The 15,878-nt window shown below is 34.9% G+C and overlaps 2 protein-coding genes across 5 annotated transcripts in view; both read right to left on the bottom strand.

Moving 5' to 3' along the window:
* LOC121256110 (protein terminal ear1 homolog) overlaps nt 1-1,925 on the bottom strand; it is a 2,124-nt gene extending 199 nt beyond the window's left edge. Inside the window, exons 1-4 of the mRNA XM_041156759.1 lie at nt 1,212-1,925; nt 723-839; nt 447-588; nt 1-357 (exon numbers count right to left, since the gene is read on the bottom strand). The exon at nt 1-357 is cut by the window's left edge and continues 199 nt beyond it. Coding sequence (XP_041012693.1) covers nt 181-357; nt 447-588; nt 723-839; nt 1,212-1,858 — 1,083 coding nt within the window. The 5' untranslated portion in view covers nt 1,859-1,925 and the 3' untranslated portion in view covers nt 1-180. The remainder of the gene's footprint in view (nt 358-446; nt 589-722; nt 840-1,211) is intronic.
* Nucleotides 1,926-4,739: 2,814 nt separating this feature from the next.
* Nucleotides 4,740-9,191, bottom strand: LOC121256225 (D-ribulose kinase). 4 transcript variants are annotated; one of them, XM_041156915.1, is made up of 9 exons: nt 8,915-9,187; nt 8,435-8,670; nt 7,629-7,768; nt 7,281-7,533; nt 7,043-7,175; nt 6,668-6,756; nt 6,055-6,332; nt 5,217-5,286; nt 4,740-5,131 (listed from the first exon to the last, which is right to left on the bottom strand). In XM_041156915.1, exons 1-9 carry the CDS (start codon nt 8,979-8,981, stop codon nt 4,922-4,924), a joined length of 1,476 nt encoding a protein of 491 aa, XP_041012849.1. In that variant the 5' UTR covers nt 8,982-9,187; the 3' UTR covers nt 4,740-4,921. The 4 variants fall into 4 exon arrangements, with proteins under 4 accessions (XP_041012849.1, XP_041012851.1, XP_041012852.1 ...); XM_041156917.1 differs by lacking the exon at nt 8,915-9,187 and adding an exon at nt 8,300-8,359 and having other exon boundaries at nt 7,629-7,772; nt 8,435-8,570; XM_041156916.1 differs by having other exon boundaries at nt 4,990-5,131; nt 5,217-5,291; nt 8,915-9,191.
* Between the last annotated feature and the right edge of the window lie 6,687 nt (nt 9,192-15,878).

Raw genomic sequence — 15,878 nt, 5'->3', positions numbered from 1 at the left:
TAAGCGTCTAGAAATTACAACCCCAACTAAAATAGAAGGAATTTAAACCAAACTAAGAGCTGAAGAAAAAAAGCCAAAGCATGATGATGATGAAGAAATTGACAAGAAACTTGTCTCATCAATCATCAGAGCCACCAGGTCCAACGGCTAAGATTTCATTGTGCAAGCCTGTGTCTGTGCTCAGCGAACCCTCTCGTGCCTGTGTCCACGAGGTCCCGTGCGGATACATCTCCCCACTATACTTTGTTTCCCGAAATCCCTCGAGCCATCGCGAGGAGGGCTAAAGGACACAGGCAAGACTTCGTCCGATTCACACGGAAATCCCATACTCTCAAAGTGCCTCACCAGTTCCTCTCCCTGTTCAACATTTTCAAAATCAAAACATGAGACAGATAATGATGGGTGGTGCAGAGATATTTTTGCATCAATAACAATGAGTTCTATACCTGGAGTCTTGCGAAGGCTATCTGGCGTATCTTGTTTGAATGAAAAAGCTCCCATGACTGGTTGTTAGCCGCAAGGTAAAACTTCCACACGGCGCGAGGGTCGGTGAAGTTAACGAATGCGTATCCTTTGTTACACCCAGTGCTGTACAAGTGACTTTTGTTTCTCAATACTCGAGGGGCACAAATATTGCATATAGAACTAATTGGAAGTGGAGCTCGAGTCAAGGGTCACATACGAACTTGACAAGGAAATTAAGCTGAATTAACACGAAATACCTGAAGTCTATAGGCAAATATACGAAATTAAAAGCGGACACGATTTGTTCTTCAGTCTCCACTTTTTCATTCTCCAACTTGCAATGCTCGTCCAGGAATTCCACCAACATCTTACGTCTGACAGAACATGTAACATGTACAGAAGGAAGAAATAAGGAAAATAATGAAGCTAATCACAGAAGGCAAGCATGAACCGAGAAAATAAAGATAATGGGCAACCCAGCTAACAGGGATCAGAGGATTGAACCAATTTGTCAAAAAAATGGCTGACATCCACACCTCTTCGTAAATAAATAGAACTGAATTGGTAAAAGGGGGGAAGAATATCTTTAATCAACCAAATACATCATTCAGGAAACGTCAAGCCCAGAAATTCATAGCTAGGTTTCCAAAAGTTGAACCAATATGCAGAGAAGACTCAACAAACAATAAACAAAGTCTCTCCCGTGTGTGTATATACGTGTGTTGAGGATGAATGGAATATCATACGTGTATTTGCTTGGTATATTTCTTATCATAATGGTGGTTTTTCCTACACCACAATGCACAGGCAGCACCGGAGAAGACTTTTTCTTCTCATCCCGGGCACAGGACCGACCCCGAGTATTCAGAGAGTCCGCCTTTCGAGTATAGCCGTTTAAGTTCCCCGAATTTCTACGACCAATATTCCCACCGTTACCACACTTCGTCGACCAAGCCTGCCTAACACAAGCACCACCTCGCCCCCGACAGGATGGCGTCCCATACTTCCCCAGATTAACCTTTTGAACAGCTGCTCTTTGATCTACACTGGAAACACGGTGCATTTTATTGGTCTGTTCCGAAGGCGCAGTCACTGAAGGCGTCGTTGCTTCAACTGCCGGCATGTTCTCCGGTTGAGGTGGAAAACCCTTGCTTTGGAAGTAGGTGTCAGTATAGAGAGCTGGCCATGAAAAACTTTGAATATAAGGGTTGTGGTAGCAGAAATGTGAGGTTAGATGTGATAGATAGTAGTGACGAGGAGTGGGAAAAATTGGATAAAGCGTAAACTGCGGATAAAGATTCGGCATGAACACCGGTGCATCCGGATTTAAACCTCTCAAGGATACGAGTCCATCCATGGAGCTTGAACGTTGGAGCTCTGGAGAGTGAGACATTTACAGCCCTAGTGAGGAAAAATCAGGTGAAAGTGATGGATAGATATATATTATATCGTGGCTTGAAGAAGTCGGTTACACTCGAGACTCGGTTACTCACGAGCGGTAGGATCATCGGAATGTGTGTGGAGCCCAAGCCAAGAGCCGGCGTGGCCATCCTGGATAGCATTGGATTAGGTAGATAAATGATGATGGTGGAATAGAAAAAGATTGCGTTTACAGAGAGATATTTAATGTTGGGATTCGGTGCACAGTAACGATTTGGCAGAGGCAGACTGAAGAGTCGGCCGAATGTTCCTTTTTAATTTATGAGACAAGAAGTTGGTCTGCCTCTTACTTGCTCTACTTTCTTTTTCTTTCCGACTTGTCCTCTGCCTGAAATCTGACCCGGTTGGTGTGCATCCTCCTTCGTCAGATCTCGCTACTGAACTGACCTAAGCGCTGTCTTTGGTCCTTGGTGAACATCCAACGGTCGAAAGCTTTTGGGATGGTACTTTTTCTTCGAATATCACAATTTAGAACACTCTTACAAAGTTAAAAGGATATTTTGGATAAATGAAAAAGAAGTTTGATTTTTAATTATTCTATTTATATAAATTTTTATATTAAAATAGTTATTTTTGTTATTATATAATAAAATAATATAAGATAAATTTAATTTTAATTATTCATATCAAATCTTCATATTAAATTATATATTTATTCATTATATAATAGTAATGAATAACTAATAATTTTAAAAATATTTAATTTTTTTTTATTTTATTATATTTTACTATTCTACCTATTATATATTAATTAATAATCATATTCTTATTAAATTAATATATCACTAGTTCAAATTAATATATCAATTGTAATGAAATATGTAATAGAAAGAAAGAGATAAATAATTAATAAAATATATATTTGATGTATATAACCTTTAAATTTAGAAAAACTTTTGAAAGTTACTGTAGCTAAATTCTATTTAGAATTTAACTAATTCAATATGAACATATTTTGCTCTCTAATAGCTAAATACTCATTGGATTTAGCTTTTAGCTAATCTAATAAGAGTGCACTTAAAAGCTAAGCGTTTGCCTACGGTAGAAAATATAGATTTTGATAAGAGTAATGATAAACACACAACATTTTATACAAAACTTTTCATAATACATGTTATAAAATAAGGGTATTTTTATAAAATAATGTTAGTTTTATAAGGTATTTTATAAAAATATCCCTTATTTTAAAATATTGTTGTATAAAGTGTTGTATGTTTATCATTTTTCTTTTGATGTTACTTTCCACTTATTTTGTCTCTTTATTTTAACATTTGATGTATTTTAATTTTTTTTAATTTTCTTCTTTGCTTAATAATTAAAAAAAATGACTATTAATATTTTTATATTTTTTTAAAAAAATTAAATTTTTTTAATTTTTTTTTTAAAAACGCTCTTTCTTTTTTGTAGAGATTTCAATAATATAACTTTTTAATAGAAAGTTCTTGAAATGTTATTTAGTTTTTAGTAAATATGTCCCTGAATTACTTTAAAATTTAATTATGATGATTTTAAAAAATAGACCGTTATTGCAGGATCTTTTCCAAAAGAAAACTTCAATGTGGATTTTAAAAAATATATATAGATTTTCGATTTTATTGTAAATATTAATTCACATCAATTTATAATTTTTTTCACATAATTTATCTGCAACCCATGCATTTCCCAATTTAAAATGAATAAAACTTTATAGTTTAAGATTTAGAATGTATTGATAATTTTAAATGTCTCGACTTTAATAATTTATCATTTGGAACACACATACAGATTTTTTGTTCAAAATATTTGAGAAATTACATTTTGTGTTTTTAGATAACTGTCGATTCTACAATGCGTTCATGCAGTCCTGTTAGATTATGTTTGGATGTTGAGCTGAGTTCAGTTTTTTATAAATAATAGTGAGTTGAGTAGTAGAGAGAGTTATGTGAAGTCCATCTAAACTGAGTATAAATTGTGTTTGAATGTTAATATAAATTTAGTATTTTTTATGAAAAATTGAAAAAGGTTGTAGATCTCACATATAAATATGTGTTAAGTTGAAAAAGGTTGTGAGTCTCACGTATAAGGAATTTTTGAGTTGAGATTAAATTTAGCAATTTAAGAATTGGGTGTTTGGATGTTAGACTCGATTTAAAATTAGACTGAACTCAATTGAGTTTTACAACCAAACGCAACTTTATAGAAAGGTTTGAATTGACGCAAAAAAGCATAAAACTAATTATAATATAAATAATTATATTTTATCATTTACACGTCACATCTATTTTAATTTTAATTTTTTTTTATAATAAATATGTGATGTATAGATGATAAGCAGAACAACTCAATTAGTTTAACAAATAAAAAAAAATAAAATATATAAAATGTGAAGTGTGGGATAATAAGCATCAACCCCCTTATGACATACATCCTACACTATCAATAACATGCATTGTCTGTCCGTCCCTCTATGCATGCACGTTATAAGGTCAGTTTGGATATAAAAATAAAATAAAAAATAAAAATTCATCTAATCATTCTAATTTTTTAAAATTTGTACATAAAATATAATAAATAATTTAATTTTTTTAAAATTTAAAATAATAATAATATTAAAAAATAATATTTTATTAATATTTTATTTAATTTTTAACTTTCCAAACGACACCTAAATTTTCAAAATTCATGATGCACGTCAAGACCAGATAATAATTAGAAAGTACAAAATATAAATTTTCTTTGCGTATTTCTCTTCTAATATTTGTTTATTTCGCCAAAGTGCACCTCAGATTCATTCAACTCAGTAAAAATTGTAACATTCTCACAATGCACTAGTTATGAATAGAGAGAGTGCTTGGTTTGCCTGTGAATGTCTAATGAAACTAGTTATTAATAGAGAGAGTGTGCGTGTAAGTGTACAAATACACACGTGCGTGTATATATAAGTGAATACATGATACTAATAATGGTGCCACACATGATTCAGCACTGAAAGTTTGCTTTCTGCCTCCATTGGCTTCAACCCAAACGTATATCATTCCTATACTCCTTGGACGCCTTGTTGAGCGCCCTTCAACGCCAATAAAGCAGCTCCATACGCAGCCTGTGTCTGAATTGCAGGACTCACAGGCAAACCAAGCACTCTCTCACGTATCTTGATCCATTTGGCATTTTTTGCACCACCTCCAGCCGTGAACACTTCTTCAACTTGGGTTGCTCCTAGATCCTTCAGCAACCCGTAAGCATTTGCCTGTATATCATGTAATCACAGACGTCCATGTCATGAGACTCTAGTTTAAGGTTAGGTGTTCATAAATAGAAGGCAGTCCTCATACCTCGATGCGGGCAATTGATTCTAAAATCCCGTGCAAATAGTCCACATCACTCTTTGGTCGTGGATGTAACCTGCACTAATATGATAACTGAATCAATCATCAGATCCGTAGTAGCTTGGCACAATCACTATCTGAATTCAGATGCGGGAGGGAAATCTCAGCTTTTCCAAAACAGATCAATTTGGTGATATTTGTTTAATGCTTTCTACAGTACTGTATAATATCTAAGATGCTCCAGAGAACAAAAAGAACCAAAAGAAAAATGTTGATCTCAAAGAACAATTGACCAAGCACCAAGAACATACTTAAATGTTGTGAATAGTCGTTTTCAAGGCCTTTTCAGTTGGAATTGATTCTTCATATTTCCTATCATGAAGCATGTTGCAGTCGCAAAATTAGGTCCCGTTTAGATACAGAAACGGTTTCATCTCATCTCATCTCATCATTACAACTTTTCCAAATTCTCACACAAAATATAATAAACAATTCAACTTTTTCAAATCTCAAAACAATAATAATATTAAAAAATAATATTCTAACAATATGTTATTCAACTTTCATCTAAATCCATCTCATCTATTTCACTATCCAAACGGGACATTAATCTACATATTATGGTTTTAGACCAAAGTTGCTACCCTATAAATACCTTAACATGCCAATTACAGAGTATGCTTCTCCCAAAATTAAGATTCAAGAATGTATAAAAAGGACCTGAATATAAAATTGAGATTATTATTTTTTTCACAAGTAATATTAAAATGACATTCTATTAGACTTACGAATAGTTATGATAATCTTCTAAATTCCATCTAGACTTTTGGATGAGATTTATTACCTAGGAGCCATATTTGGATCTGCCACAGGAAATCTCTCTCCCACAGTTGGCAGAGGGTAGTAGTCTAGTGGAGACGTTTTCATGGGATCAATCTGTTCACTTAAGTGCTCCAACTGCTCATCAGTAAAAATTTGTCGAAGAACAGCTCCACCGGTATTTGAAGCACCTCCAACTAGCCACTTATCATCAAGACGATGACTGTACACCCCATATTGTGCATCGTCAATCCTACTGGTGCTTAGTAGCTTGACAGCAAGGGTTGAACCCAAAGAAGTGACCTGAATATGAACATTATAAATATAAACCAGGAACCAATTCAGAGAACAACTAACTGCATCGTGGTTAAGCAAAACTTTATTAGGAAAATTAGAAATGCAACATCTGGAGCATGAAACCAGTAGCACTGCCAAATGCAATACCTGCAGTATGGTGACTTACACATTTGACTTTGCAATGCTAAATGTGAGGTCTATAATGAGAAGATGGCAAAATTTTATCTTATTCAACAACAGTGTAGCCTGATGCGGTCCTGGCTATATAGCAAGCCTAAACATGCATTACAATTTTCTTTATGACAAAAAAGAGAACAATCATGAGTGTAGAAAATTCTCACAGCTTTCCCTGGTTGTGTTGCCTGAGCTGCAAGAAAAGCCGCTATACTATCTGTGGTTCCCGTGCATACAACACAGTCCTTTGGAAAACCTGCATGGATGTGTTTTGGTAAAAGTAAAATTACACCAAATAGTCCAATGGATTTTTTTTTAGAAGTGGAGATCTTCTGATGGAATGTATCCCCTAAACTGTGAGATCCCAGTGGAAAACAATTTGAACAATCTTCTAATTGACACCAACGTACCTAAGAATTGAGTCTAAGTAGAAAAGCAAAATGGCTTATAGCTTTCACTACCGGACTACATCGAGTCTAAGCAGAAAAGTACAAAGGCACGTAGCCTTCATTACCGGACTACTCAGTGGGATGAAGACATACCATATTTGGTTTTAAAGTCCTCTTTCAAAAATCCAATTGGAGTTCCAGGAGCTTTAACAGATGGTAAAAATTGAGAATAGGGCTGAGCGAGCAACCAATGTGGATAAGAGTCAAGTTCAGGATCATAGCCAACCTGTGAAAGATAAAGAAGAAGAATAATTTCTTTTCCAACACATGAACATGATTTATGAGTGGTGGAGATAGAAATTCATAAATGGAAAAAACTGGTCAAAAATACCTTCAGAGCATTATTGTAATCAGTCACTCCGAGATTTCCATGAAGAAGCCACAAAAGCCAATCCGCTTGATGCAACAATGTTGCAAGTTTTTTATCTGAATCGACCATGTTCCACCAGGAGACGAGCTTGCACAAAGTCGAGGACCCAGAGCAAACTGTATGGTTTGCAGGAGCAATAGATTTTACTGTCGGTAAAGCATCAGAACAACTCTCATTGTAGAGCAAAGGTCTCCACAATGGTTCTCCAGTTGTGCTGCATTACCAAAATCAGAATGCCAACTTAAATGCATCTCCGCATGGAAAAGAAAATTAACGCAAGAATAGGGAACAGATCTGCAAGGCATCCACCTGTCCACAATTATAGTAGTTGCAGAAGTCCCATCAAGAGAAATGGAAACAACAAGTTCGCGAAGATGAAGTGGAATGTCTTCAAGCAGCAAGAAAAGTGTCGATTTCCAAGAACGTATCCAATCCATTGTTTCTTTGCTCTTTCTAGACAACAGAAACAAAACTTTCAACTTACCAGGGCAATTAACGTTGTTGAAGTAATACAAATAGCACATCACATCTTCTTGTTATGTATCCTGAGGTGATATTCGAGATCCTCACTCAGCGCATGAGGTAGAAGCTCAATTAATGCACCCAATTTATCCAAATTTGTTTTTGTACAGACAATGACAACAGCTGAGGGCGAGGATCCTCTCCGCAGCTATGAATTGAACAGGGGGAGGGGATCCCTCCCTTACGCCCTGCCACGATCCCTCTCCCAACTTGATTTATACAAGAGTAGATATAATCTAAATTATTAAATTTATTTCTTTTATCATAATTTTTTGGAACAAATGCTAATTTAACAGTACCAGAGAGGAGAATCCCCTCCCAACTCGAACCAGTTGAATAGGGTTTGAATGAGGATCCCTCCCCGAATACTGGTATCCTCGTCTTCCCATGTTCAATTCACAGGTGGGGATCCCCCAACCTCCACACACACTACTAATCTAGAAAGTGAGGCACTCAACTTCCCACTGCTACTCGAAATTTGGGTTTGGTAAGAATTCCAAACATTCATTTGCATCCCACTTTCACAAAGGCTGGTGTTAGAAATTATCCATTGTGGACATAAGCTTCGTGGATACTCCACCAACTATCATTACCTTATACGGCGGATACTCCCTCCTCCCTTCGGCGTGGATAGTCCCTCGCTTGTCGATGAGCGCAAACCTGGCACCGGACGTGCCAAAGTCCATCCCAAGATAAAGCCGCTCGCCAACTTGAAGACCCACTTCAGGTTTGCCTTCCTGGGTCGCAGAGATCATTGCTCTTGGTCTTGGTTTGCTCACGAAATTACATAACCCAGTTCTCAAATGTGCCTCCCTCGAACCACGATGTCCTGGGTCATCAAGATAAGATAATATTCGTTGAGAAATTGAACCCATAACCAGAATATGGTAAAGTCGGACAATAATGATGTTGATGGTTGCAATCTTGATCAGGCCGAGGATATGATGAAACTTGTGCAAATTTGGCGAAGAGTAAACACATCAAACAGTGAAAGTCATAGCTAAACTGTGTACTATGACATTATAAAAACTACTTGCAGAGAGAGAGAAAGAGAGAGAGAGAGAGAGAGGTACCATGTTTTGGTGATGAGGGCAGGAGAAACAGAAATGAACTAGTGGGACAGTGAATCGAGGAAAGCATAGTATTTGACCGAAGCACACTTGCTTGCTTTCCGCGCGGATAAGGGAGCTGAGTATGGAAATTGGAAACTCGTTGGATTAACGAATAGGAGACAATTCATCGAAGAAAGAAGAAAAGGCAAACAGCGTCAAGGTGTCGTTTTGAACCATGGCTATTGGCTAATATGCATGTTACTAATTTTTTTCCTTTTTCGAGAGCATATAACTTTTCATTTTAACAAGAGGTTGGGATGTTACTAGAAAATACAACCTTATTTTCTGATGAAGTTTTGGTTAAAAAAGCCATCGACAAAGCATGTAACCATTTGGCTATGTTGAAGAGACAATCATCACTTCAGATGATGCCGTTTCAAGGCCTACGACTTCACAGAAATGTGATCACCTTAATCCGCAAGGAGCGAAAAGAAATGCCAAGAGTGAATGTGGGCTTGTAAATTAAGCCCAATCCTCACAAGGACTACAGGGAAAGTGTTGGCCCATAATCGCCAAGACCGAGTTCCGGACCACCTCGTGCTTGCATTTCGGAACCTGACCGAACAAAAAAAGGAGAATATCTAGGGGAAGACAAGATAAAAATAAATGATTTGTAAAAATTTGTAAATAATAAATTTTATATAAACTCTTGTAAAAAAGTGAATTTTATTTTTAAAAAAAGTGTAAAAAAAATATTTTTTATCAGAAGAACCCATTTTTTTTACAATAAATTTATATAAAACCAGTCTTCTATCTAACTCCAAGATAAAACGGAACCCCACATGAGAGAGATGTCCCATTTTTTTTTTTCTGGTTGCACGTGAGCCACTGGTACAGCACCCAGCGGAGGTGACAGCTAAGTAGCTTCTGGTCACAGTCACGATCATCACTGACCACAAAGGAGTAGGGACCACCACCACATTCATAAAAATAAAAGGTCTCATGTGCCAATCAATCTTTCCGAAGAACCCAACGAGAACATGTATTCTTTATTCGCACTCCTTCAGGCAGATTATGAAGTTTGCATGAAAAGAGAACAAAAATGCAACATCGAACCAAAATAGCAGAAGCAGCATAAGGTACTTTTGCATATCCGTTTTCCTCGTAGGTTATGCTCTCACGGGCCTTTAAGCGGTTAAAAGTAACAGAACTAACCGTCTTTGGGACGTTTCTAGTTTAGGAAAATCCACAATTGTGTCCGGTACCATTTTTCCTTTAATCTATTTTAAAGTCCTTCGTCTGCATCTTTTTTGGTGGTTTGGACAGCTGATTGGTAATGGCTCGTGAAGTTAAGGGAATGAAAAATAAATATTAGAAGAAAAAGGAAAATAATATACTTACAACTATTTTTTACAACTTGTATCTAACCATACATTAAATTGAGGGTATTTATATAAAGTGATATTATTTTTATAAATTATTTTATAAAAATATCTCTCATTTAATATATAATTATATAAAAATTATAAAAATGACTTGTAAGCATATCTAAAAAAAATAAAAGAAAATATATTTACAATCGTGAATTGTGCAACCGTTGCTAATTATTTTGAAAAAAATAAATAAAACATGGAATCCACATGAAAAAAATTAATTTTTTAATAGTAGACCTCATTTTTTTTCAAAAAGATTACACGACATTTACGCACTTCACGATTGTATGTAAAATTACTCAATAAGTAATAAGTTGACAATAAGAGTATTTTTTTTTATTTCCTGTCAACCTCTTATATCATGAATGTTCGTGCATTTTTTGGCTAAGAAAGAATGCTAATGGCAAGACCTTATTTATTTTCACAATACATCTAATCTCATCTAATTTTTACAATATTTTCAAATTTAAAAATCAGGTAACCATTTTTTTATTTTACACTAAAAGTTCAAACCGCTGCAATAAATGAAAAAGTCAAATGATCATATAGCTCGCATTCTTTCTTAACTGAAAAATGAACCAACAATGAACATTACCATTGAAAAATAGCATTGCTCTGAATCGTGATTTCGCGAACTTTATCCATTCACCATTAACTTTGTGTTTACACAAAGAATTGGCCCTCTGCTAGTGCATTTCAAGAGTCCGGGTGTAATAAACAAGGCAAGTGACGGTGAGGCATTGCCTGGTTGGGAAAAGGGGTACAGGGTAGTAATAGAATTCTAAAGGGACTGAGATCGGAGATTCGGAAGATGCATTATTTGCCATTAACATACAACTTCAGATTAAGATTAAAATATGGATGTTCGTTGGAGATAAGCTGCCTACACAGATCTACCGGTTAAGAGCATCATTATTGACTTGATCAAATTTATCTTCAAAATTTAGTCAATATCGTATTTTTTTACATTTATCTATTTCATTTAAATTCAATCCCCACATTGGATTATCAATTCATTCTCTATATAATAACAAAATATTATTAATTTAATAATTTTTTTATTTAATTTATTTTTATCACATTTGATAGCTCTACCAATTAAATATTAATAATAATTATATTCTAATTAAATTAATATTAAAAAATTATATTTTCAAAAATCATTTAATGTTAATAACAAAAAATATTTGATTAAACTCATCTAAATTTCTATCTAAATTTCTTAATCACAAACCAAATAGTATTTTTATTTGGAGTGAGAAACTAATATGTTAATATTTAACCAACTACTATAGCAAAAATATAAATTATTTTAAATTTATCCAATTCAATGTGGGATTTTTTTTACATCAATTATGCAAATTTTACCCAACCTTATCATTTGGCCAAGCAGAGTGTTGAGCGCCTTAAGTGAACAATCTGTCAAACATGTGCTCAAGCCAACCATTGAGTGCACCTCGAGCAAACACTAGGGTTGTGATTTGCTCGAGCGCGCTATTGTGTGCACCTCGAACAATCAATCTGTATAAATTTTGCTTGAGTGACAGTTGAGCGAACAATCTATCTAGCGCTTCTCAGTTCACAAAATAAAACTCCACAAACCTAATAATAACTTATGTCTCGTTTGTTTTCGATGAGATTATATAAATTGAGATAAAAGTTGAAAATTTAATAAAATATTGTTAAAATATATTATTTTAATTTTTTTTTTCATTTGAAAAAAGTTGGATTGTTTATTTTATTTTATGTGAAAATTTAAAAAATTTATAATAATTAGATGAGATGAGTTAAAAAATTTTGAGAAAACAAACGAGACTTAGTCAACGAATTAAGGTATTTGAAAAATCATGTTCGTTTCTGGTAATAAAAGCATACCTAACCAACTTCATGCACAATATGAAGTCTATTTAACATTATAAAAAAGGGAAAAAAAAAACTTAGACTCGAATGAAGTATTGAGAGAAGAGGAATGCTATGTATAGGTGTGTAAATTTTGCGCACTCATTTTCGTGTAAGTCCTAAATTATCTAATTTTTTTCAAAAAAAAGAAAAAGAAAAAGCAAAACTTGCACATACTATGATTATACAAATCAAATCCCTTGAAAGAACTTTGGCTAATTGACCTCATAGTTGAATAATACTGAATTAGCCAAAGTACTTTCTCAAGCTGGACATACAATGCTAATTATATCGGTTTCAAGCTTGATTCCAACTTATCGAATGCAATCATTATTGTTGCCTATCTCAGTGTGCAAGTCTATTCTGGTAGAGTTTCCCAAAAGGGAAAATTCATAATTTGTATATGAAATCATGGAAATCAATATGCCAGACAAAACACCTAGGCGGATTGGGCCTCAGATTAATGGAGACAATGCATTTAACATTATTAACAAAAACAAGCTAGGAATTGAGTTAGAGTAACAATGGATTGGAAGGAGATCCTATTAATAAAAAACCTCAACCCAGTCACATTCACAAGTGCGATTCCAAAAGCATCTGACTTGTGGTTATGAAAAGGAATTCTAAAGACGAGAGACCTGTTAGCAAAAGGCTCGTGCTTCCAAATCTTCGATGGTCTGTCAGTAAACGTGTGGACAGAACCTTGGACACCAAACATGGAAGCTTTCAAGCCAAAGCCTATCTAGAACATGAATGAGGTATATCCCCACTTAAAAGTTTCTGACATCATAACCAATAATTCATTTGGAACACTGAGAAAATGCTTACATTGTTCCAACAGGACAGCATAGAACAAGTTCAAAAAATTCATTTTCCTTAATGCAGTCAGAGAAGCAACATAGTGATATGGCTTCCAAATTACAATGGGAAATTTTCAGATAAAACAGCCTACTACCTTGCAACAACAAATTTAGGCTTCATCATCCTTCAAAATTTTCCGGCACCCAACTTCAAAAACCTTTTGAGATTGAAAATACATGTTCATCACAAGTTTTTACTTTGGAAAATGATTTGGGACATTCTCCCAACTAGGGCTACGCTGAGCAACATTGTTTCGAACTTACAACAAGAATATTGTCCTATGTGCAACTAGGCAAAAGAAACTTTGCTTCATCTTTTTGTTAATTGCCTTGTGGTTCAAAATCAAATATTGTGGAAGTTTAGTAGTTGGCCCTGTGGTTCAGCAATCATGGCAGGTGAGCTAAATCTACTATTTATTCGAGTGTGATATTATATATAATTATGAATTGTGCAAGAATCACTTAGTTTTATTTTTTAAAAGAGTGGGTTCATCATTAAAAAAATTAATTTTTATATATAGATATCATATTTATTCATTTTTTTAAAAATGAGTGCGCATTTTATAACTGCAAATATTATTTATTTTTCTTTAAAGAAGAGTGCTATATTTATAAAAGAATTATACAAAAGTAATATCACAAACTAACGTGGTTTCTTCATATTTATTAGATATAGTTTACAATAAAAGTAAATTTATAATCTGACGAATCACATCAAACTATGTAAATTTGTGAGATTAATTTTGTATAATTCATTTATGTCTAGAGTATTTTTCATCTTCAATAGCAAAAAATGACCTAGGTGGTAATAGCATCTGTTAACATCATGTTTCGCATATATTTGAGTCCGGTTCCGACAACTCAAGTCTTCCAAAAGGAGCCTACCAAAGATATGAGGAAAGACAACTAGAAGAGGGTGGCCTTCGGGCCGGGGAATCTCTAATGCCAAAATTAGTAAATATTATTGAAAGTTTGTAAAGAAGTGAGAGAGTCTAGTGATCAGAGAGAGTTTCTTGTACCTAGAGCTTGCTATTTATACTGTGGATTAGCAGAGGTGCAGATTATGTTTGTCTCCACAAGGCACAAAGTTCGTGTCCATCCTACTGTTTTTGCTATCAGAGTCATTTAATGCGGTGTGACTCTGCGGCGGCACTATAAATGTGTCATGTAGCTTGGTAGTGGCGCCATTAATGCGGCGTGATTTTTAGGCCTTGCTTTCATCCCCTGTGAACCGTAGATGTTCTGATGTCAATGGATCGAGAGTCTTCTGCATTTCTCGTGGCGTCTTATGCAAGTTCCCAGGTTCAAAATGTGGTTGTGCGATGTTAGGCTGACATGTCTTATCAGTTACTCGACTCCCTTCCCTGATAGACACCTTGCTCCCTATACAGTCCTAGTTACACTTGGGCCGGACATAGGGCTGAGGTTCAATAGGCTTTATGAGGTGGGGAAAATTACCTTACAATATCAACAAATTTCTATTTTGATTACTTTATGAAAATGAACAATTTATATATATTATTAAATATTTATGTAAGGATTTCATCATTTAAAAATTATCTACTGACAATATTAAATACTACAGATTTCATAATAAATATTGATGATGACTCCTAAAGAGTAACAAAGATGTGCAAACGTAGGATCAAGTTTTGATTATGCTGGTGAGTGTAATGGTACAAACCTACTTGACCATGCGACTGACTAGTCGAACAAAACCGAAAGTTGGCCACAGTGATCTACGAGTTGCACATGGAAGTGTATATCTTTAAAAGTGGACCATGAAGATGATCACTACAAATTTACTTTACTTAATTTGGTCGATATATTGTATATATTAAGACCCTAGACATTGACTTGAGCCTTTAATACTTGGTGTAACTTTTTTGCCTTGGACGCTTTTAATTTCTTGTCCCTCTATTAATCAGCTTACATATTAATTAATATATTTGGTGAACGTAAAAATCTAATGGTTCGGCCACTTCAAAAAAATAAAAAAAAAAATGTGTTGTGTGGTGCGTGGAAATGATGAGTAGCAAAATTCTTTTTTTAATATGCATCAATCCTTATAACTCTACGCGCCAGGTAAAATGTCTTCGTGATTGCCCCCCAGTAAACATGAGACATAAAGAGGATTGATAGAGACATAAATGAATTTTACAAACATGAATCTTGACCATGCGTGTGTCTTAGTGGTGGTTTCTGACCACCCCAGCCAATGGATGACTACCGTCGACCATACAAACCGTGCACGGCACTGCTGTGAGCTTTGTGTCCCCTTCGACAGTTGCTACTTAGACTGTTAGAAACTTCTACAGGCTCAGGGGTGGTTCCCGAACACCCCAACCAACTAACATGCTGCCATCGACCACGCACACAATGCACAACGAGCTCACGGCAACTTTATGTCCCCACCGATGGTGTCGCTTGGATTGCCATTGTTTTTTGCCCACCATGAGGTCATACCCAACCACCATGGCAAACACGAGAGAGGGGAGAGAAAGAAAGAGGAAAAAAAATGAGACGTAACACACTTACAATATGCCACATCAGTATACAAGATCTTTTGCATCTATAATATTTGTTCATATTAAAAACAAAGTACTACTTTCGTAGCTTGACTTGATAAAACACGAGTTTGAACTGCACGGTTGTTCTTGGCCAGAGAACAAAAAATATAAAGGTATAATGGAGGTCATATTGAGCTTCTTTTCTCATTTTTTTCTACACGGCCCTGTTGCTATTGAAATAATATTTTTTATATAAGTTAATATGTTGATATTGTTCGAAAGC

The sequence above is a fragment of the Juglans microcarpa x Juglans regia genome, chromosome 3D, assembly GCF_004785595.1.
Source record: "Juglans microcarpa x Juglans regia isolate MS1-56 chromosome 3D, Jm3101_v1.0, whole genome shotgun sequence".
Taxonomy (NCBI): Eukaryota; Viridiplantae; Streptophyta; class Magnoliopsida; order Fagales; family Juglandaceae; genus Juglans; species Juglans microcarpa x Juglans regia.
The sequence above is the reverse complement of the archived record's forward strand: the minus strand, read 5'-3'. Positions and strand labels throughout refer to the sequence as shown.

What these genes read in the sequence shown, in the direction of transcription:
- LOC121256225 (XM_041156915.1), bottom strand. Translation starts at nt 8,981, where the DNA reads ATGCTTTCCTCGATTCACTGTCCCACTAGTTCATTTCTGTTTCTCCTG. An exon ending in GGACTTTAAAACCAAATATG is followed by an intron (nt 6,757 to 7,042) that starts GTATGTCTTCAT and finishes ACATCCATGCAG; the next exon opens with GTTTTCCAAAGGACTGTGTT. An exon ending in AATCAATTGCCCGCATCGAG is followed by an intron (nt 5,132 to 5,216) that starts GTATGAGGACTG and finishes CATGATATACAG; the next exon opens with GCAAATGCTTACGGGTTGCT.